At 34.2% G+C, this 25,838-nt stretch overlaps 1 protein-coding gene across 1 annotated transcript; it reads left to right on the top strand.

Annotated features, from left to right (window-relative positions):
- The first annotated feature begins 12,962 nt into the window (after nucleotides 1-12,962).
- On the top strand, nucleotides 12,963-14,228 carry LOC145098070 (uncharacterized). The gene has a single exon (XM_079035745.1). The coding sequence runs from the start codon at nucleotides 12,963-12,965 to the stop codon at nucleotides 14,226-14,228; it is 1,266 nt and encodes a 421-aa protein (XP_078891871.1).
- Nucleotides 14,229-25,838: the final 11,610 nt, after the last annotated feature.

The following is a 25,838-nucleotide window of genomic DNA, read 5'->3' as shown; positions in this document are numbered from 1 at the left end:
TTCGAATCATGGAAAGGGATACCGTAACCATAATGGAATTCAACAATTCAATTTCACAATCACTATCTTTTTAAAATCTCTCTTAGTGAAAGTATTTCCTCACAGTCATTTTCATGAAGGAGGGAATCTTATGACACTTAGATTTTAATGGTGTATGTGTTCCTATCCATGTGAATTTGTCAAAACCAAAGTTTACGACAAATTCAAACTCATATGGATCGAACTTTCTTAATCTTGATTTCTTGCCTTATGGTAGCACAACTGCCCACCAAGTCTTCCAAGTAGTTAAGTAGCTCACCTTTTCCTATCAATGTACTTTTCATTGATCAAGGTGCCTGCCTTTTATGTGTTCAAATGAGAACTCATAGAACTCACATGCATAATTGACTCAATTGGAATGACACAGAAACAAAATAGTGTCAACACGATAGGTTGTAAACCTCAACTCGTGTGCTAGTGATGATCGATAAGGTCTATTTTGATTTGTTCTTGAAACCTTTCAAGACCATTAAGACTCCCACTGACTCCTTGACATATAAGATTCTCTTGTCAATAAACATTTCTTGACAAACAAATATTCAAGAGTTAGTGTAGTTTTTTATCAAAATACTTCATAAATTGGTCCTAGTTGGTCTTTGTCTTATCCAAGACATCACAACTTTCCACATTAGATGAATGTTATAAACCTTCCTAATACTTTTCACTCAATGTCACAATCTTAACTATAAGACTTGTTTTTGGAACGAAGTATGATTGACTTCTTGATTTGACCATTTCTTCAATTCTTGATTCCTCATCTTAGACATACAATTGTACTAAGACTCACTTAGAGGACCAATTGAGATATGGTTCTTAATCATTAAGACCTATCATAAAGCATAAAAGGTACTCTCCCTTCTTCTTAGAATGGAGAAACTTTTATCTTTCTGCCTACTTGATTCTTCTTATTCGTTCTGCTATTGATTTAAACTTTTTCAATCAATTCAGAATTACACTTAATCTTATAAGTATAATCATATTTACTAAACCTTTAGTAAATCATGACGAATATCTTGTTACTCTTATGGTGGACTTGATCAACACGTAACTTTGTGTAGTCGATCTCCTAGTCCTTCACTTGACACTTTGTCAATGAATTAGTCTAATTTCCAAATATGAAATTTCTCATTCATCGTGCAACCAAGTTGCATGATTCCAGGTTTCTGTCCAATTGAAACTTGGGCGATGAGAAACTCTCCCTATTTGGTAAATTCTCGACATTTTCACAAACAACATAATTAAGAATCAAATCCATTATTGCTAATATTAGAAACCTTCAAACATCAATTTTCATGCATGCCATTGCAAGGATAAATAAATAATATAAAATCAAAATTTATTTTATTGCGGAAAAATTTGTCCTTACAATGCAATTCTTTGAAAAACTATGCTAATACATATTTCTAATTCTAACTCTAAGTAGTAGCTCAAGAATCTAATCTTCAAGTAATGCGATCGAAATCCATTTCTTTACGGTTAGATTCTGCTCACTTCTTCCCTTAAGCTTCCTTTCTTTTCTTCGATCCTACAAAACATCAATGGTAATCTTATCACATTATGTATTAAGAATCTAGAATATGAGCTTAAAAGATTTAGTCAATGGATTTGACCTAAAGCAGAGCCATACGTTTTGACTCTCCCATCTCTTAGATCTCTTAGGTAAATAGGGCAGCTTCGTCTCCAATGCCCCTTCTCTTGGCAATAAAAGCAAAGTGACTCTTTTGGAACAGGACATGGAACTACTTCAGACATTGCTTTTCTCTTATGATCAAACTTTTTGATCATAACATGTCTTTCGTTGCCATTATCTATATCCACAGAGGTCTTGAAGGCAGATTCACCTATCAACTTTGCTTTTCTATTGCGCTAAACCATTGCTGATTCAGCAGCAATAAGCATATAGGTGAGATCTATAAGGGTCACGTTGCAGTTCATCATATAGTACTCTCTTACGAACTTACTATATGAGTTAGGAAGTGACTGAAGAACCCAGTCAACAGCCATCTCCTCACAGACAACGGATCCCAACATTCTTAACCTATCAATGTGTGACTTCATCCCTAGGACGTGTGCACACACCGACTTTCCTTCTTTATGTTTACTTGCCAAAAGGGCTTGAGTGAGTTTAAACTTTTCAAGCCTTTGAACTTGTGGGTTAGGGAGAATAATTGGAGGATGTGGAGGAAGAGAAGCATGATCTCTTGTTCCTCGATCGAATCGTGGAATATCATCTTCATGCAGAATGCTTGTTCCACGGGATTTGGGAAGACCATAGTTGTCATACTTTGACATCTACAAAACAGGAGAAAATGAATTCAAGTTAGTTGATTGAGTCATTAATAAATCACCCAAATGAGATATTAAGGCTAGGACCCAACACAATACGCTACAACCTAGAAAAGGGATGCCGTAATCTAGTTTCAGAATATTTGAAGGTAAGTGAATGACAATTCACTAATTTCCACCATTAAAAACGAAAAAGAAATTTAAGTTTTAAATCTATGAAAACTCCTAGATCCTTTGAGATTCATTGAACATTTCAATGGCATGTTTAAATCTCGATATGCCCCTCTAGTTTGTGATTGGGATGCCGAGGATCACAAAGCGGGTGTGAATAACCATGCAAACTTACATGGTGCCCTCACATGTTACAGTCACCTATTCGATGTGCCGGTAAACCACACACACTCCACCGAACTATGATAAACATTGAGTCACCCTTTTCTACCTTTGCTTAGAACCATTTAGTGTGCCGGTAAACCACACACGCTCCACTAACGTCTTCGTAAGGGCACAAAGTGTAATTTCATGGAATTGCATCAATTCACTTTTGCCTAAGTAACTAGGATTGGGAATTTGTAAAACATTTAGTTACTTTTGTACTTCATTATACTTATAATGGAAGGTTTATGTCCTATCCTACCCGTTCGGCTAACGACCATCCACTAGTCAAGAGTGCGGTGGGTAAGAGTGGATACCCATACAATCGCCATTTTATTGGCAATTTCCTTAAACACCCCTTATAGACCAGCTTCGTGAATGAGGCCTACTAACGGTAAGACTGACTTTTACTCATACATATATATAATTTTAGACTTTTAATGTTATATATAGTATATGGTGTATTTTACACTTTTAAAATACTAGGAGGTCAAATTTAACAATTATACTTTTAATTCAATTAAATTGTAAACCTAAACTTTTATGGATTTATTAACCTCTTTTAATTATGCACCTTAATTAATTAATAAAACCATAAGGGTGTGATTTGAACTTTTCAAAATAATACTAGGGTTTTAGAATTTAACATTCCTAAATTAAACCTTTTAATCAACTTTTAAATTCCAAAACTTGAGGGCAAGTTTTGAAACATTTCAAAACATTAGGGTTTAGAATTTAAATATACATAAAAATTAAACTTTTAATCAAAATTTAAATTCCAAAACTTGAGGACAAGTTTTGAAACCTTTTTCAAAACATTAGGGTTTCAACTATTTAAATTTCAAAACTAAACTTTTGAGTTCAAATTTAATCTATAAAACCTAAAGGGGAAAATTTGAAACTTTTCATAACACAAGGATCAAATAAAAAATAATATAAATCAAACAATTAATTTTGTCATTATCTATATTTGACCTAATTTCAATTTCTTGCAAAATAAGTTACCCAATTAATACAAATAATCAACTTTATTCATATTAGGAAGTTATTATCTAATAAATTGGTAATTATCTTTTGTTTAATCAAGGATATACTCATAAATATGATTAAAATCGGATTTTAATGACCTAAAACAGATAAGGCAATTATCCATGAGTAAAACAGCAAGAAATCCCGAAATCCCCTCTTTCTGACGCTCGAACTCGCCGAGTACCCATATGGACTCGCCGAGTAGGGGCCTACTTGCCGAGTCCACAATGGGACTCGCCGAGTTCATCAGGCAGATGAGCCAAAAATCGATTTTGTTTCTTGAATAAACACATAAGGCATCAATACAATAGAAACCAATCAAGTCTCTGATACCACTGATGGGTTTTGGCTATAAGAACATCCTTTGTGCTCATACAAACCCTAATGCTTGGATCTAGGTTTCTCTATTGTACATGTAATTCATCCAAGACTATAAACCCTAGATCTAGGATATGATAATCAATATAACATATAATTAGGGTTTAGATCATACCTTGATTGTTATGTAGCAATAACAATCTCAAATCCTCCTTGTAATGACTTTAGAAAGCTTAGAGTCACAAATGTCACTCCTCTAATGGTTCACAAACACCAAGAGCAAGAGGATGAAGAGGAGAAGAGAAGGAGGCTCTCAAAAACGTGTGGAAACCCTAGACAATTAGTTCACCACGTTTTTGGAGCATAAGGGTTCTATATATAGTGAGGCTATTAGGGTTATCTAACAAGGAAACCCTAATTTGGATGCTTAAGCCCTAAGCAACCCATGGACTCCTTTCCTTAAAGGCCTTGGACGATTTCTAATGGGTTTCCCCATAGAAATCGTCCACTCCTTAATATAAGGCAATCCATAGCCCAAATTGCAATCATCTTATACTTACAATTCCAGTCCCTTAAGTTTAATTAATCTCTTTTAGTCACAAACTTAATTCTTATTCATTTTTGACTAATATTAATTAAACAATATGATTTCTCCTTTAATATATTATTCTCATAATATATTAATAAATCATATTTAATCCTTTCTCTCCATAATTCATCCTATCAAGTTGCTTTGGTGAAGGCAACCCAAAAGGACCATGCACCATCGGGTCAAGTACATACCAAAATAGTTATGGACTTAGACACTAATCCAACAGGAAACACCGAGGAGTGTCATGGTATAAAGAGCTCCAATCTTACTAACCTGGGAATACATGCATTTTGAAAGTTAACATAATGTTGGTGGTGCGCAAGTTTTTATTTTTTGAATCTTTTTAAGAATCCTTTTCTTTGAGAAAACATTTCTTAATTATTGACCTAGCTTTCTATCTTTTGGGGATAGCTAATGATCCTAGTGTCATTTAATTAGGATATCTTGTCTCTGTTTCATCATCCCAAAACATTGAATTCAAATATTTGTTCTCATCGCATCTATAATAAAACAAATAATTTGGATAATTGTTTTTCTAATCAGTCATCTAGTTCACAATAAGTAGAGCATCTTTGTAACCGATAATGGACCCCATATCCCTCTTGAATATTATATAGTCTACAGCCTTGCCATTTACATATTGAAAGTCGCCTTTCAAAGTTGATTTGAGTTTGTAAGCTTTTGTAGCCCTGATTTTTGTTGTAGAAGCATGAACACTGAATTCTTGTTTAGAATATAACAAGTTCCTTTTTCTTCTTAAATGATATATATCTTTTACCTCATGCTATACATTTCTTCAAACTTGTCAAACTTGTCAAACATGTAATCACTCGTTTCTTTAACACATTTCACAATAATATTTGCACTACAATATTTCATTTTTTAGGTTGTGTTACGTTTGTCCCTCATGTCCTTTGACTTCTTTGGCGGTTTACTCATCTTGCTACAAACCAAATACTTATGCTTTATTATATCACTAATTTTTCTTATTGTGTTTAGAAGAACATCAAATTCAACCTTCTTTGCACAACTTTTATACATCTCAACTGCAGCATCAACATATTTGTACCTCATTAACTCATTAAGATTAAATTCTTTGGGAACGTCCGGTTTGACATCATGCAGAACCTCTAACTGGTAAATATGTTGTATAGCACCTATGCTCTTCATACTACTGGAATATGAATCATTGCAAGAAGTAGTGCATTCACTTGTATAATCAAATATGGAAAACATTTTAATCATATGTTATTATAAAAAAGACAATTTAGTATAAATTAATGAATGTCAACGTACAATTACATATGATTAAAACTATCCTTAAATAGATTTAATAACGAAACTAATGATTAATCACATGTGATTAACAAACAAATTCACTTCTACTACAACAAGAATAAAACAATTAATTCATTATGTAACCATATTTGATTATAAAATACAATTGGACACATATCAACTAAACATATGTCAATATTTATTCAACACCAAAACATGGATAATCACATGTGATTAACACTACCCTTAACTATATTTAATAAGGAATCTGGCGATTAATTACATGTGATTAAAAAACAGATTCACTTCGACCACAACAAGAATAAGAAAACAATGATTCCTTATATAATCATATGAAATTAAATGAATTCCTTATATAGTTTTGGTTCTAATAACTTAAATGTTCAACGCCTTCAAAACTCTCAGCAAAAATACTAATTTGATCTTCATTTTGTAAAGAAATTCACATCACATCATCACCATCATTATCACTTGTAAAAGACACTGTCAAGCAACAAAACCTATTATTAACAACAAAAACATTAATCATATATTATTTAAAGCACTATACTATAAAATGTAAGTGTTCATAACAGGTGCTAATCACATGTGATTAAATATCTTTATGTAAATAAAACATAGTAATCACATGTGATTAAAACACAATGTGAGTTGTTTATGTGTATAATCATATGCGATTGATGAATAAAAGATGTGATTAAAACAAAAGTAACATATGATTAAAATGTTATCTTTCTAATAACATGTGATTTTAATCATATATGACTAACAAATTTATGATTATAACACACACACACACACACATATATATATATATATATATATATATATATATAAATCATATATGATTTAAAACATTGTAATATAAAATGTATTATTAAAATACTCAACTTTATAACACATGACAATCACATATGATTTTATCAATCATATGTTTCTATAATAACTAAGCATACAATGTTAATAACAAATTATACTCACATGTGATTGGAGTACTACGTTTTAAATATATGTTGAGATTATTAGCGGCATAGTCAGTTGATAATAATAAATGCATTTACAATAAAGGTTTAGAACTTAAAAGGAAAAATAAACACCCGTAAAGAACAACACAATATAAAAAAATAGATAATAGTGAAAATCGAGCATTATCAAACTCAAATCGTTCAATAATTGTTTCGATTTCTAAAACAAACGAAAAATTTTTAAATACGATTATTTAATGTTAAAAAAATATGCAATATGTCAATTTTTACCTTTTGATGAACGATATGTTAAATCTAACTCCTTTGACAATGAAGCGAATACGAAGCTAACTCATTTTCACGGTCAATTTCAGAATTGATGAAGATGAAGAGAATACAAAGCAAAATGCAATTTTGGAATCGAATAAAAATTACTCAAATTTAAAAATATATGCTCTAAAATCTAAAAATAGATAGAATTAAAAATCAATGATCGTTCCTTCTATAAGAATCGATGAAGATAATCAGAAGCAAAATGCAATTTTGGAAGAGAATCTGAATAGATTGAAAGAAATCAACAAGATAAATCAAAAGTAAGATAATAAAGAAGTAGATGAGCTCGACCCTAATGAAACTCTAGCTCATAAGAGGCAAAATTACCATACTACCCTTGACAAAATAAAAATAGGAGACACATCTATTTTCTAGAATCATTGGTTGATACTTGTTTTTGCGTTCTCAAATTAATAATTTCTTCTCATTTGAACGCACACACACACACACACATATATATATATATATATATATATATATATATATATATATATATGTGTGTGTGTGTGTGTGGGGGGGGGGGGGGGGATGGTTCAAATAAAAGCACTAAATAAAATGAGAACACTACTTTTATGTTATTATTTTGATATGAATTTTCTAATTACATCTTTATATTATTATTCAATGATGAATATATGAACAATGATACATTAATATTTATATTAGAAATTAACAGAATATTACATAAATACAAAATTCATAGCATAACTATATGGTATTAAATTAATATATATATATATATATATATATATATATATATATATATATATATATATAAATTTAATACCATATAGTTAACTTAAAAAATGCTAAGCTATCAACAATTTACATTTCATATTTCATGGTTGTGCAAAATGCATTTATTATTTGTAGTTCATAAAATTGAAAAAATAGTCCATGTGGTTTGCATTTTTTTTCAGGAAAAATGTTTAAACCCTCAAAAATTGGATGAAAAATCCTTTTGAGTACGTTTGCTTGCATTTTTAGTCCCTCGGACAACTGAAAAAATGAAATTGCCATCATGATATGTTTTTTTTAATGTTTTTTCTATTTAATTTAAAATTTTATTAATAATAAATATGGGACACACAAAATCTCTCTCTCTCTCTCTCTCTCTCTCTCTCTATATATATATATATATATATATATATATATATATATATATATATATATATATATATATATATATGTTCGCCCTCTTGCAATTAATAATTTTGATCCTATGTTACAACTTATATCAATAATATAAGACTATAAGGTTAATGAAGGTTTTGGTATACCATTTCAAGCTCTTTTCTTTCTGACAAAAGCGGGTCCTGTGCCAATTGCATTTGACTTGCGAGAATTGTGAAAGGATTGACGATAGATTTAGGTTAAATGGTTTTGTTCATTTCCCTATTCTTCCTGAAAAAATCTCATTTTTTTTTACCTAGCACCTACAAATCTGAGGAAAGATGAGGAATTAGGCATATTATCATCTTCTCATCATCTACACACCTTCGTCATCACAACCAGACACCATTGCTACCATCATCTCACAACATACAAAATCATATTCGAAGAAAGGATACAAGGATGAGGGAGAAGGGTGCCTAACCACACAAAAATCCACCTTTTCATCTGCACACCTTTGTCATCACAACCCAAACATTTAAAAATGAATATGTAGAAGAGAATCCTTGAGAGTTTTGATCGTAAAAACACACACATCCACCTATAAATGGATCCATCTGTAGATCTTTAACATGTTTACATAAATAAATTAATCAATCCATTGGAGATAAACTAAAGACATTCAGGGTTTGATTTCACCCCCAAATCAGTTGTTCTCTTTGATTGCTGCAGTTCGGAAACCATTCACTTTTTTTCCTATATAACTGGATTCGATATTCTGCCAAAGACACTTACACGCACACACACTCACATTCAGATCATCTTGTGCCATAACATCTTAGATTTGATCAAGAATTGGTATTAGGATAAAATACCAACGTCTTGGTCTAGGGTTTTTGGAACCAATTTTATGTTTGAAGCTAAATGATCCAACAATGGTAAAAAGAAAATAATGAAGAACATAGGGCTTTGGTTTTTGCAGATGAGTTCACAAAATTGGGTGTGTGTGTATGACAGAGAAAGAGAGAAAGGTGGATCGTCTTATATTTTTTTAATTATTAAAATAGATACATAAGTATTAAGTTTAAAAAAAATGAAAACCGAATATATCAAGGTTATTACATTAATTTTTTTTAGAGAGACTAAATACACAATAAAACTAATTCAAAATCCCCACAAATCAAAATTTTGAAGCTACGTCGTTTTTGCAGTTTTGTGTTTATAATTTGAATTTTATGGTGAAAAGGTAAACTTAGTATTCTATTCCTTTTGCGAAGAAAATTTTACAAATCCATCAACTAAAAGTGACATATCGCAAACGTCATTTATGTATTATATTTATAATATAAGAATAGCAAAGCTTTTTGTAAAGATGGTGATAGTTCCTTTTGTTCCACTTTTCTTGATTCCTTGAGACCTCATATTCTTCTCATCTCCTCTTTTAATTGCTTTTGGATTTGCTATAGATCGGTCTCTAATTCCCCCCCCCCCCCCCCCCCCCCCCCCTAATAATAATAATAATTAATATAAATTAATTAAATAAATAATTGGTGAAAGAAAATAACCGTTAAGTTTTGTTTGTGTTTTATTGACAATAAATTAAATGCGTGATAAAAAAATCAGCCATAAAAACACACAAGTCCAATACTTTGAAGATAACATTAATCGTATTGAAAATGGTGTTGTTTAAAATAACTTAATTACAAATTTAATAATATAATTTTCAATTATTTATTTATTATAAAACATGTGAATTTTCACACGTTGTCCATGAAAAATAAGACCATTTACTCATTGGAGACATGGGTGTTCTGAGGGAAGACGGATGGTTGCGCGTACAGTGGAGAAAAAAACCGGCGAATAATCTGGTGAAGGGAAACGTAACCAACTTCTATGTTACCAACATCCCAATAGGGATGAAAGTGGGTCCAAACCCGGACCGGATGGACCCGGACCCAGAAAACCCAGAACCGGTTAACGAGATTTTGTAGAACCGGAACCCGAACCGGTATGTAGGAACCGGTTCCGGGTATGGTTCCGGGTAAAGTGGGTCTAGAACCGGAAAACCCGGAAACATCAAAGTGGGTAGGTTGGAACCGGATAAAATGGGTTTAGAACCGGAAAACCCGAAAAAACCAGAATTTTTTGGTAATTACTTACTACTTAGTGGGTTGAACTTTGAAAATTTTCATATTGATATCCCGACTTTGGGGGATCGTAACTCATTGAATATGAAACCAAAATTAACAAATTATAGTGTAAAATCATGTACAAACTCTAAAATAAACTCTAGAAAAAACCGCATGTCAATCCGACTTTAAACGAATGTGATATGCATGTGTTAACATTTTCACATAATATAAAGTACAAAAACAAATAGCTGAAAAGTTGAAAATTTTCAGTTTTGATATCCCGACTTCGGAGGACTGTAAATCATTAAATGTTAAACAAAAAATGACAAAATTATAGTCTAAAATCATGTACAAACTGTAAACTACAAGTTGGAAAAAACCACATGTCAATCCGACTTCAAACGAATTAGATATGCATGTTTTAAAACTTTCACTGAATACAAAAAAACTGAAAAATTAAAAACTTCCAGCTTTGATATATCGACTTTGGGGGACTGTAAGTCAATGAATATAAAACTAAAAATGGCAAATTTATAGTTTAAAATCATGTACAAACTCTAAATTACATGTTGGAAAAAATTGTATGTCAATCGAAGTTGAAACGAATGAGATATGCATCTTTTAAACGTTTCACAACAAATCGGTTCCGGCCCTAAAAGTGGTTTCGGTTCCAAAAACCGGTTCCGGTTTTTATACCCGGTTTACCCGGACCCGATAGACCCAAACCCGGTACCCGGATAAAGCCAATTTTTAAACCCGGAACCGGAACTGATTCTATATATTCTGGTTCTAACACGGTTCCGGTACCGGTCCGATTCCGGTTCCGGTCCGGTTTTCCGGTTCTAAATCTCATCCCTACATCCCAATCGGAACTTCAAAGGACGAGTTCAAGAAAATTTTCTCGCCATTCGGGAGATTAACAGATGTATACTTCGGAGAAAGAAAAGGTAAGAACATAAAATATTTCGGATTCAATAGATTTGCTGATGTCACAGACGTGAGGGCTATGGAGAATCAACTTAATGGAACCAAATGTAGAGATAATTTTTTGGAGATTAACGTGGAGAGGCACAGGCGAAAGGAGGTTGTAAACAAGACAGCTCCAATAAAAAACCCTCCACTCGTGCCCTTTAAGGTTCCGTCAACTGTCAGTAATGCTAACAGAGGTGGATTTCGAGACGGGAGATCTTTTGCAGAGGTTACAAGAAACAGAGCCGGAACCGAAAGACCTTGGAAGACCCCTCCTCGTCCGATTCAACTAGTAGACGGTGGCCCAATGGTAAAATGGTTGGGTTAGAAAGTATTATATGGGGAGGCAAAAACAGTTCATCATCTGGGTCACATGAAGGCAATCCTATCCATCCATAATGACGAATGGATAGATGTGAAATACACAGGTGGACTTGGAGTTCTTCTGAGATTTGATTGGGCTGAATCCGCTCAGAATTTCATACTTAAGAATGAAAGCTGGAAAGAATGGTTCAATTGGTTAACTAGCGATGAGTCCTATACTGTAGAATTCAAGAGGGTGGCCTGGATAAAAATTATGGGTTTACCAATTAAACACTGGTGTGAAGCAAATCTTGGAATTATCATTGCAAGGTATGGTCAAATTGTGATTCCATTTGATGATTATATGCATAGAGATGACATATCATGTATTCAGATTGGTATCCGTACGAGTCACAAGAAAAACATTAACGATGAAGTTACAATAGAGACTGGGGGCAAGCTTGTGACGGTAGGTATCGTTGAATTTGAGAAAACCTTCTCATTCGATGAAGAAGAACAGATGTTTCTATCTGATTTTGGATTAAGGCATGACAAAAGAAAGGGGGTGGAAGAAGAGGTAGGGGAAAAAGAAAAGGATACAGGGGCATCAAACACCAATGAAATAGAAGAAGGTGAAATACCACCAGTCAATGCTGGTAATGTCACTGTTAATCCCAACACATTGATGAATTAGGAGGAGGTACAATCATTTGTAATTGAAGGAGATAATACTGGGAATACAATACAGGTTGAATCGAATGATTTGGAATTAGACAATAGGGATAAATCAAATACTCAACTTGTGGGTATTGATACGTGTTTGAACTCGAGACCCTCCAACTATGTCCCACCTGGTTGGTTTGGTCCATTCCCGTCTGCGGCTCCAAATCAAATTCCTAATTCCAATGACATGAATATTAACCCGGCCCAGGTACATGACAAAACCTCACGAAAAAGGAGAAGATCTAGATCAACAGAATCCACCGAGGTCCCAACTTACAACTCCTTAGACCTTAACAATGAACCACCCCCTGTAAACTCCTTTGTTGACCCAGATAGGAATGAACCCTCTGATTTTCAGAACCTCATTGAAATTGAAAAGACTTGCTTGATTGGAAGAGAAATTAGGTTCGAAATCGATAAGGATAACCCCATTCTAAAAGAGATTTTGGGCGAATCAGGTGAATTAAACGTTATCCAATGAACATGATGACTTTAAATGTTCTCGGGCTGGGGGAATATCATAAAGTGACGTCGGTTAGAAAATTAGTCAGATCACATAAACTCTCGTTCAATGGTATACAAGAGACTCAACTTGCGGACGCAGACAATATAAATGTGGCTAATTGTTGGGGTTCTGATCAATGTAATGCAGACAAAGTTCATGCAACTGGAAGATCCGGGGGCTTAACTAACATTCGGGATCCTCTTGTATTCACCTCAATGGATGTTATCAAATCTCGATATTTTCTGATCAATATTGGTAATTGGGTTCGAATTGATAAACCTGTCATTCTTGCTAATATATACGGTCCTCGGGCCATCCCGAAAAAGGAGAAATTGTTGGATGATCTTCTAAATCTCATGGAACGGAGAAAAGGAATATGGATACTATTGGGAGACTTTAATGCGGTTAGAAGATATGAGGAAAGGTTTAATTCAAACTTCTGTGCACGTAGTGCAATGGTATTCAACAGATTCATCCATGATGGGGGTTTGCACGATCTAAAAATGGGCGGACATAGGTTTACGTATTTTTGTCACGACGACCTAAAACTAAGTAAGCTTGACAGATTCTTGGTTTGCTTTGATTTCTTATCCATTTTTCCCAATGTCGTGGTCATAGCCCTTCCTAGAGAGACTTTTGATCATTGTCCAGTTCTTTTATCGACTACATCACTTGACTTTGGCCCGACTCCATTCCGTTTTTTTAATTCATGGATGTATAGGGATGGCTTTCCAAATATTGTGGCGAGTGTGTGGCTCCATTTCCAAGGTTTTGGTACTGCAGACTGTATGTTGGCTGCTAAACTCAAACATCTAAAGAATAAAATTAGGGAATGGAGGGCTGCAAATCATGAAAAGGAGGTTGAAGAACTTATATCACTGAAGTCTAAGATGGTGGATTTAGACCTCATAGCAGAAACCAGAGCTCTCACGACACCAGAAAAAGCAAACAGGAGAGATGGTTTCAAGAAAATTATTGAACTGGAAAGATTTACTAGCCTTGATCTTAAGCAGAAGTCCAGAATCCGTTGGGCCATTGATGGTAATGAAAACTCGAGTTTCTTCCATGGGTGGGTAAACAATAGGATCAGGAAGAATAATATCACGAGGATCATGATTAATGGGAAATGGAGCACAAATCCAATTGAAATTAAAGCTGAAGCGCATCGATTTTTCCAAAATAAGTTTAAAGAAAAATGGCTGCACATACCCAAGTTTTCAAATCCCATGTTTTCACGTATCTCTTAGGCTGACAGGAACTACTTAGAAGAATCCGTTTCTTTGGGCGAAATCAAGGATGCAATATGGATGTGTGGAAGTGAAAAGGCTCCGGGCCATGATGGGTTTACGTTTAAATTTATCAATGCATATTGGGATATTATGTTTGGGGACATCGTAATATTTTGAAAGATTTGGAAGGCTTGATTCTTCTTGAAGTTCTTCTTTTATCTCTCTAATTCCAAAGACCAAAGATCCGCTATTTTTTAGTGATTTTCGACCAATCAGATTGATTGGTTGTCTGTACAAAATCATCTCCACTATATTGACATCTCGCCTCAAAAGGGTTATTGTGCATTGTATTGACGAAGTACAATCGGCATATGTGGAAGGCAGGTATATACTTGATGGCCCATTAATTGTGAATGAAGTATGTACCTGGGCAAAAAAGGTCAAGAAAAAGATTTTTCTCTTCAAGGCTGACTTTGACAAAGATTTTGACTCGGTAAATTGGGAGTATTTAGACTCGATACTTATTCAAATGGGATTTGGAGATAAGTGGAGGTTGTGGATCAGGGGGTGTATAAATTCGGCTAGAGCATTCGTGCTTGTTAATGGGGTTCCAACCAAAGAGTTCTCAATGGAAAGGGGGGTGAGGCAAGGAGACCCCCTCTCACCATTTCTATTTGTCATTGCCATGGGAGGACTTCAAATTCCAAATAATGGACCTGTGATTTCTCATTTGTTGTACACGGATGAAGCACTCTTTTTAGGTGAATGGTCAGAGAGAAACATTCAAAACCTTGCTCGAATTTTGAGGTGCTTTCATGTCTCATCCGGCTTGAAAGTAAATTTCAACAAATCCAAAGTTTTTGGAATCGGATCCACACCATCGGAAGCTTCCCATTGGGCCTCTTCTTTAGGATGTGAACCTTCATGCCTACCTTTCACTTATCTAGGTGTACCCGTTGGAGCGAATATGAATCTGAAAAAAAATTGGAAGCCAATTATTGAAAAGTTCTTGTCTAAGCTTACATCCTGGAATTCCAAAAATATTTCATTTGCGGGGAGGCTAACTCTTATCACATCTGTCCTAGGCAATTTGCCCACATATTATCTCTCCCTTTTTGCTGCTGCTACTGGAATTCTTGAATAATTGGAAAAAATTAGGATGGCCTTCCTTTGGGGTGGTTCAAATGACACTTCAAAAATCTGTTGGGTCTCTTGGGATAAGATTGCATCAACAAATCACGATGGGGGTTTAGGAGTGGGATCAATCAGAGCTCTAAACATAGCATTGATGGTAAAATGGTGGTGGCGATTAAGATCAGATCCATCTCTGTGTTGGTGTAGAGTAGTATCAGGCATACATAACCTCCAATCCAAACCTGATGATCATTATGCAAATAATAGAATTACAGGTATATGGAAAAACATAGCAGGGGCAAAAAAAAAAAAGAATTGGTGAAACTTGGAATTCCTGTTTCCGATGTCATCTGAAAATATGTCGTTGGGGGGTTCATGGAGTGGAGGTGTAGAATTGTGCCTGATGGGCTCTACTCGGTACATTGTTTAAGGAGCAGAATTGACCAATGTATCCCCTCCAACATTTCGAAAATGGAATGGTTAAAATAGGTTCCACCAAAAGTTTCATGTTTTGTGTGGAGGGCAAAACTAGGAAGATTTCCATCGGCTGTGGCGCTTCAAAAAAGGGGAGTTTGGTTGGACTCCATAGCTTACATGTACTATAATCATGAGGAGGAATGTGGGGATCACATACTAATTCAATGTCCGTATGCAAGCGAGGTGTGGGAATGGATCCTAAATTGGTGTGGTATAAATCATATGCCATTTCACACAATTATGGAAGTTCGTGACTTCGTCGCTGGATGGGGAAATTGTCCCAAGAAAAGCGCATTCTTCTGGTTATCTGCTATGGAACCTTGTGGAGCATTTAGAAGGCGAGAAATGATCGACTCTTTAATAACTGGCGAACATCACAAGCAAAGGTAGCAGACATGATAAAATCGCTTGTTTTCACTTGGATCAATTTTTGGGGAAATTTTTGGTAGGTCCTTGAATTGGAATGAATGGTGCTTAGTTCCGTTGTTGAGTATTTAAGTTTCCTTTCTTGTACTTCTTAACTATATACTACCCCGTCTCTAGCTACTTGCTAGAGGCGGTTTCTTTATATATAAGGTAATTAATCGTATACTAATGTTAATATATATTATTGAAATTATTTTTAATTGGTTAAAATTGACACTTATGACAAAATTAAAAATTGAAAATTTTAAAACAACTATTAAATTAAATTCAAACTTATTAAGTTTCAAGGTTTTAAATCATTATTTATGTATATTATTAATTGATATTTATAAATCATACGTAAATTATATATCAAATGTATATTGATTTGTATATATAACAAATAAAAAATATTATTAAAAATAATAATACAATTTCCCATAACATAAACACTATGATATCTATTATAACATTTATATTAAAAAAAACGGTATTAACCCCCCCCCCCCCACACACACACACACACACACACACATATATATATATATAATTCGAATAACACATTCTGAAACCAATAAAAACACGACAACATGTTTAGATTAAACTATATAAATAACTTATATATATATATATATATATATACACACACACACACACACACACACACATATATATATATATATATATATATATATATAGAGAGAGAGAGAGAGAGAGAGAGAAAGAGAGAGAGAGAGCTAGGTTCAAATGTGGATTGACATCTATTGTTTGGACGAGTGGATAATGTTATTCTGTGAGAATTACAAAGAAAATATGTTATTTGATAATATGAATACATTCAATCTTATATAATTATTTTAACTATTAAGCATTTTCACTAATTAAATTGTCTATAAGGTTATTATACATTTTTTTATTATTCTCATTTTGTCAGAATATTATCAGAATGTTTATTGAGTCGTATTCTGTAAGAATTAAAATAAATAAAAAACGATGAATGAGAACAAAAATGAATTAGAATTTGTAAGAATCCATTAAAATAATAATAGTTCTGTGAGATTGAACGTATTCACATTACTAAACAACATATTCTGTTAGTAATTTTCGTAAAATAGCATTATTCACACGTTCACACAATAGTTGTCCATCCACATTATAATCTAGCCACATATATATATATATATATATATATATATATATATATATCATGGTTGTAAAAATCGGCCTAGGCGGCCGATTAATCGGCGCCTAGGCGCTAGACGACCTCCAACCGCCTACGAATAGGTGTTAGAGGGTTAAATTATCGGTCTTGGTCAATATCAATCAAAACCGGGCCAATTCGGTCCAAATCGGACAAAATCGGACCATTTTAATTTAATGGACCCACCAGCTCAAAGGAGCCGTCTAGCCTAAAACTTAAATGGGTTTGCTTTTTAAAGGAGAGAGCTATGCTTTTATAGAAATGTTTTCCCTTATTGTTTTATCCTACCGGCGATGTGGGATACTCAATCAGTAAAATCGCACCCTTCCTTCTCTTGCAATAAATTGATATGTATTGTTTCTTCTTTCTTGATGCGCCATTGAAGCTGTCGAACAAAGAACACCCAAGAAGAAAAGAAACATAAACATCGTCTGCTGCTTTCGTCTTCAACCTCAAGCTTCGTCCTCATATCTCTCACCTTGCACTACTTCTCCATAGTTGGACGGTGCTCATTCATCATCACCTGCTCAATGATTGTGCTCAAGCAAAGACGACGACCACTGCGGGAGCCTCCTTGAACTCCCACCAAACCAGGTCGTCAAGCTCTTACACTCCCCCGTCGGTGTTTCCTTCGCATGCCACCGATCACTACCACACCCAACACCTCTATATCCGCCTATTTTATTGAAATTGAAATCTGTACGAAGTCTTTGATGGTAAGTTCTTCGATCTCGATTTGTATTAGTAGCAAGAACAGAATTCAAGGGGTATGGTTATTGAAGATTAGATGTTTTCTTGTTGTTTTCTTTTAAATTCAATCTCGACTCAAATAAGTTCTTCATTTTGTTTTCTCGTTTTCTCTCAATGATTGTTGATGTTATATCTTCTCCAACCTGTTGATTAAAATTTGATCTCTTCTATTCTTCGTGCATTTGTGTCTGGCCTGGTAATTTTTCGTTATAGATGGAGGGATTGTATCTACATGAAATCTTTAATTGTTTTGTGTATGAAACCATCTGCCCACAAAGTGTTTGATAAATTTCCTGAGTGAATATTTAATTGTTTTTGTTACAGATGGAGGGTTATGCATAAAAAAACTGATAGACAAATGGGTAATTTGAATTGATTGGTGAAATCATGCCTCACCAGAATGGATTGTGCATTACAGGACATAAGAATGGATTGTTTATGAACTCAGAATGAAAGGGTTATGCTGATAAGGTGCAACAACCTAATGATAATGTGAAATCAAGCCTCACAACAATGGATTCTTCCTATTTTCATTTGATAACTTGATACATTTGTATAAGTAGATGGAAATGTATATGGAAATCTGATGTATTAAGAGGGTTCATTTGATAACTTGATACAATGTTATATTTATTAATATTATATTTAATGTTATATTCTTAGAATTAATGTTATAATTATTAATTTTTAAAAATTTTATTAATAATTAATGGTCCCCGATTAATCTCCTGATTAATCCCCACCTAGCCGATTAATCCCTTGACCCCAGTCCACCGATTAGCCTACGTCGAACGATTTTTAAAACCTTGATATATATATATATATATATATATATATATATATAGAGAGAGAGAGAGAGAGAGAGAGGGGTAAGCTCAAATGTTTCTCACATCTATTGTGTGCTAGAATCCACCAATAGGATTTTAGTACTAATTATATGTATATTAAATGCTATCCATATTTATAACTCATTTTTATGGAAACCAATTAAATTCGTCAATAATGTCAACAATAATATTCTTTCAGAATGAATTCCTATCTAGAAAATAAGAGTGTATTCCAGTAGAATGAGAGTGTATTCTAGTAGAATACACTGTCGTTCTTCATATTCCATGAAACTTTATTGTATTTTAAGTGAGTGAGTCCTAAAACAAAATACGAACTCATATATAAACACCTAGATGCGAATTCATTCTGAAAGAATGTTGTTGCTGACATTAATGACAGATTTAATTAGTTTCCATAAAAAGAGAATTATAATTACGGATATCATTTAATATACATATAATTATGGAAATCATTTAATATCTATATTTATTTAATTAAATAATTATTTAATTTACAAAATTCGTATTGATGCATTCTAGCACACAATAAATGTAAGAAACAAAATAACCTAACCATATATATATATATATATATATATATATATATATATATATATATATATATATATATATATATATATATATATATATATATATATATATAAAAGAGTTCTATGAAAATACATAATTCGAACAACATATGCTTTAACCAATAAACTATGACAACATATTTAGATTAAACTATATAAATAACTTTTACAATATATTACTTTTGAATAAAGAAATCCATCAGTTGATAATTGGTTCCAGCATATATTGCACTAGTTATATATTCTGTATTGAGCTTTTAGGGTTTATATATATATATATATATATATATATATATATATATATATATATATATATATATATATATATATATATACTAAAAAGAATTCACATCGTAATAAGCATTGACCTGACATTTTTTTTATTTTTTATATTTGAATCAAACATCTCTTTAAACATATGGACATTTTTCATAAGTAAAACTTAGGTCCCGTTTGATACGTATTTTTTCAGGTCCAAACAGATCTTTCTGGCTGAATGGATCGGAAAGACTGTTTGATTTGCACAAAAGAAGGGATCTTTCCCGGTAAGATATGTCTTTCCCAGAAAGCCCCAAAATCATATCTTTCTGGCTTTCTTTATTGGATTATTAATTTTTTTAAATAACTTTTTTTAAAATTTATTTTTATTGAATTATTACTTTTTTTCATCATTCAGCACTGAAAGATTTGTATGAATTGCCTGCCTTATTCATTGATTTGCCAACGTATTTATACAATTACAAGTCTTTATCAGAGACTAACCAACTAAGGAAAAGATAAACATAATGAAGTTTAAATAAAGATAAACCTAAATGCCAGCTAATCTTATCGCCTAACATCCCCCCTCAAGTTGGAGCATGGGGATCGAAAATGCCCAACTTGCTAACAAGACAATCAAATGCAGCTTTTCCTAGAGCTTTCGTCAAGATATCCGCTAGTTGCTTAGATGTATGAACATAAGAAGGTTTAATGAGACCATCAACTATAGCATCACGAACAAAATGACAATCAACTTCAATGTGCTTCGTTCGTTCATGAAAAACTGGATTTTGTGAAATGTAGAGAGCCGGTTCACTATCACAAAACAGATCAATACTTTTCTTGTGATGAATTCCCAAGCTAGCAAGAAGACCTTTTAACCATTTCAATTCACACGTAACAGCTGCCATAGATCGATACTCCGCTTCAGCTGATGATCGAGACACGGTATGTTGCTTCTTCGTTTTCCAAGAGATAGGAGAATGACCGAGATACACAATCCATCTAGATAAAGATCGTCGAGTAAGAGGGCAAGCAGCCCAGTCAGAGTCACACCAACCACTCAAGATGAGAGGACTATCAGCACGTAGGAGAATACCTTGTCCAGGAGTTCCCTTCAAATATTTAACCACACGTTGAGCTGCTTCCCAATGTTCGATCCGTGGAGACTGCATGAACTGTGATAGGATGTGAACTGAGTACGCTAGATCTGTACCCGTGACAGCTAGATATATCAAACGACCCACAAGTCGACGGTAAACTTCTGGGTCAGTCAACTCTTTACCCTGAGCGAGACCAAGCTTATGATTTTGTTCAATGGGGAAACCGGCTGGTTTGGCGCCCAAAACACCGGTTTCAGCAATAATATCCAACGTATATTTGCGTTGACACAAGAAAACCCCAGTGGGATTGCGAGCCACCTCAAGACCGAGAAAATACTTCAAAGGACCAAGATCTTTCATTTTAAAACAATTACTTAAATATGTCTTGAAGTGTTTGATAGCTTCATGATTATTACCCGAGATGATAAGATCGTCCACATAAACTAGTACATTAACTTGCACCATTCCATGCATGTATGTAAAAAGAGAGTAATCAGAATAAGACTGACGAAAACCGTATTTCTTAAGTGTTGTCACTAGTTTAGCAAACCAACACCTAGGAGCTTGTTTTAAACCATAAAGTGACTTGCGAAGACGACATACTAAGTTGGGATTCGAGCATTTGAACCCTGGAGGCAATTTCATATAGACTTCTTCTTGTAGATCCCCGTGTAAGAAAGCATTATGCACGTCCATCTAATGTAATTCCCAGTTTTTTGAAGCTGCAATTGCCAGAAACATACGTACCGTAGTCATCTTTGCAACGGGTGCAAATGTTTCTTTATAATCTAGGCCTTCTTGTTGATGATTTCCGAACACAACCAACTGTGATTTGTATCTTTCTATATCACCATTGGAGTGATATTTAATTTTATATACCCACTGGCTACCAAGGGCACGTTTGCCAGGAGGAAGATGTTGCAATGTCCAAGTACCATTTTCTTCAAGAGCACGAATTTCATCTTGCATAGAGGCTTTCCATTTCGTGTCCTGCATGGCTTCTTTAAATGATCTCGGTTCAGTTCCCAAAGTGGCTGCTGAAATAAAGGCTTTATACCGAGGAGAAAACTGATCACAATTTATATAATGAACTATAGGATACGGCGTACCTGAAGAAGCTAGTGGAGACCGGTGTGTAGAGGACGGGGATGGACTAACTTTAGTAGACGCAACAAAGTCTTTAAGAAGGATGGACGGATACTTGATTCTTTGACCTTTACCCATATTTTCCTGTTGTTCGAGTGGAGACGGGGGGTCCGGAATTGGCTTTGTATGAGAGCTTGGTAGTTCTTGACCAGGTGTATTAATGGGCGAATTTATAGGTGAAGTGTCACTAGGTGACTGATCTAGACCAACAACATCCTCGTCAATCTCATCAAAGTAAACTGGTCCATCAGGTAGTGTGTTTGTGGTCTCACGTGGTGTTAAATTCATGTCAGAATAAGGATATATGTCCTCAAAGAATTTTACATCACGTGAAACAAAGTATTCGTTCGTGTCAAGATCAAACAATTTCCACCCTTTTTTACCGAATGGATATCCAACAAAGGCACATTTTCGGCTTCGACTAGCGAATTTATCTCCTTTTGCCTTTTGGTTATGAGCAAAACATAAACACCCGAACACTTTAAGAGTAGAATATGAGGGAAAAGTACCAAACAATATCTCTGATGGACTTTTGTTGTCGAGCAAAGGAGAGGGTGTGCGATTGATCAAATGTGCAGCTGTGAGGATGGATTCACCCCAAAAGGAAATAGGCAATTTTTCTTGGAACATAAGAGATCGGGCTACATTGAGGATGTGTATGTGTTTTCTCTCTACTCGCCCGTTTTGTTGAAGAGTACCAACACATGATGTTTGAAACAAAATTCCACGTGTAGAAAAATAAGTAAACAAGAAATTAAACTCTGTTCCGTTATACTTTGTACTATATTGATTTGTTTTGAAAATTGTCTACCAACCATAGCCACAAAAGACACAAACATTTCATAAACTTCAGTTTTATTAGTCAACAAATACACCCACACTGCACGAGAATAATCATCAACTATTGTCAAGAAATATCGAGCCCCACAGCTTGAAAGATGCTTGTAAGGACCCCAAAGATCACAGTGTACTTTCTCAAAAATTCGACTAGTTTTAGTTTCATTTAAAGGAAATTTATCTCTAGTTTGTTTAGCCCGAAAACAAACTTCACAGGCTTTATTCATACTACCCCTAAGGTTACAAACGGGAGGAAGGGATTTCACCACTTTTTCAGAAGGATGTCCCATTCTCTTATGCCATAACTCTAACGTGGAGGTTGCTGCATCCACCGAAACATGAAGAATTGATCCACCTTTCCCAAAGTAGTAAAGTCCATCCCGTCTAACACCCGCTCCAATCAGCCTCCTCGATCGGTCCTGTATAGCACATATAGAAGAATCGAATTGAGTAATGCATTGCATATCATCATTTAATTGAGAAACTGAAATCAAATTGCAACTTAATTTAGGTACAAAGAGAACACTTTTAAGAGTGATGGTCTTTGAAAGTCTAACACAACCCTCACGGATTGCAATGACGTTTTTACCATTTGGAAGACCCACAAGACGACCAGGTATGTTACGTGTATTTTCCAACCAAGAAGCATCACCAGTTACATGGTGTGTTGCTCCTGAATCGATAATCCACAATCGTTTTTTAAACTCACCATTCAATCTTTCATCTGTAATCTTGGAAGTACTCATAAGACCAGTCAGAGCCTTCCATTGTTTAGCTGTAAATAATAGCGGTGAGTTGCTATTATTTCCAGCCATTATACCTCCATTGTGAGAGCCTGTAGTGACTGTGTTTGCTCTTACACTTCCTCTCCCTCGTCCGCCTGATCTGCCTCCTCGAGTGCCACCATCAGACCTGTTGTTATGTTCCCACCATTCAGGATACCCTACTAACTCGAAACAGGTATTGGCTTCATGACCTGTTTTCTTGCAGTGAGTACAACTTAGATGTGACTTATCAGGTCTGTCTCCTTTTCCTCGTCCCTTATTGGATCCTACTTTAACAGCAAAACCCAAAACTTCCGTTGGCTTTTCCTCCTGAACAGACTTTGAGATTCGTACTCGTTCATCTTGTACTACCAGTTGAAAAGCTTTGTCAAGTGAAGGGAGCGGATCCTGTGATAGAATGCTAGTTCGTAGAGTGGAGAAGTATTCTGAACATAGACCCATGAGAAACTTATGTAACATATCTGTATCTCTCCTGGTCTCGTGTCTAGCTCCAGCTGTGCACTCTGTACAACACTCACAGCTAATTATAGGCTCATGCTTATGAAGTTCTTCCCATAGTGCAGTTAGTTTGCCAAAGTATTCTGCAACAGGCATGGTTTTGCTCTGTTCACACTTTGCAATTGAAGCCTTCAATTGCTGAATTCTGGGTCCATTAACAATCGCATATCGTGATTTCAAAGTATCCCATAGTTTCTTCGCATCCCTGTATTTAGAGAGATAGCATTTTACCTCTGGTTCGATGGTATTCATGATCCATGAAACCAACATCGCGTTGATAGTGAGCCAATCTGAAGTCGTACACGGAGGAACAGGACCTGTGATCGTCCTATCAAGAAACCCAAACTTTCTTCGTGCTTCTAATGCCGTCTGTATGTCTCCTGCCCAATCATCATAATTATCCCCACACAGTCTTGTTGGAGTAATGAAATCACCTGGACGGTCTTGTGGTCCAAGAAAGAAAGGAGAATTGGATTCGATTTTAGGTGGTGACGATTTTGAACCCTCTGAAGGTTCTTCTCCAGATTTCGTCATGTTTTAGGGTTTTAGATTTCTCAATCCCGCTCTGATACCATGAAAGATTTGTATGAATTGCCTGCCTTATTCATTGATTTGCCAACGTATTTATACAATTACAAGTCTTTATCAGAGACTAACCAACTAAGGAAAAGATAAACATAATGAAGTTTAAATAAAGATAAACCTAAATGCCAGCTAATCTTATCGCCTAACAAGCACATTCAATCAGATGTACAATCAAACATCATGGTTTCTTTCCTAGTCAGAAAACTTTCCCATACAGCACTTTACCGGACAACACTTTCCCAGACAGAAACTATAAATTACAATGTATATAAATGAGAGAAAAATAAAAAATTATTACAAATTAATAACCACAACTAAAAAACTCTTGAATACTAGAGACTATAAGTTTACATTTAACAAAAAAACTCTTTGTAATAAGAGTTTTAAATAAATATTCTTCATTATTAGATATATGTAGAGTACAACAAAATGTTTGATAGAATTAACGTAGAGGGTCGTCTTGATTTACGCTTAAATGTTTCTCATACTTAACAAAGCCTATCCGTCTTAACTATTTCCCTCGACAAGCCATCAATTTAAAGTAAAATCAATTGCGTTTATTTGGACAGACACAATTGTATGTAGAATCCAGTGACCTCACATCCACAGTAAATGGTCGGTAAAAATATTGTTTTTTTTTTTTTTTTTTTTTTTCTATAATAACATTATTTTTGAAGGATAATTTAGACATTTAACTTACGGAATATCTAAAAGCGAAGAAAAAGGGATTCAACACAAGTAGATCACCTGGTTTTTAAAAAGAAAGGTACTTCAATCACTCCTTTTCTTATAATTTTTCAACATTTTTAGGTCCACTTATTATTATCTTTAAAACCCACAACAATAATTATATTCCTCTCATTGAGCCTGCCAGTAATATATATATATATATATATATATATATATATATATATATATATATATATATATATATATATATATATATAAATATATATATATATATATATATATATATATATATATATATATAAAAGTTTATAATCCGTAGAACCACGGTTACAAAATTAATTA

Source organism: Lactuca serriola, chromosome 4, assembly GCF_051521515.1.
Source record: "Lactuca serriola cultivar US96UC23 chromosome 4, Lser_US96UC23_V15, whole genome shotgun sequence".
Lineage (NCBI taxonomy): Eukaryota > Viridiplantae > Streptophyta > Magnoliopsida > Asterales > Asteraceae > Lactuca > Lactuca serriola.
Note: the sequence above shows the minus strand (reverse complement) of the source record. Positions and strands in the feature narration are given on the sequence as shown.

Excerpts from the sequence above, each read along its gene's own strand:
- LOC145098070 (XM_079035745.1), top strand. The coding sequence starts at position 12,963 with ATGACTTTAAATGTTCTCGGGCTGGGGGAATATCATAAAGTGACGTCG.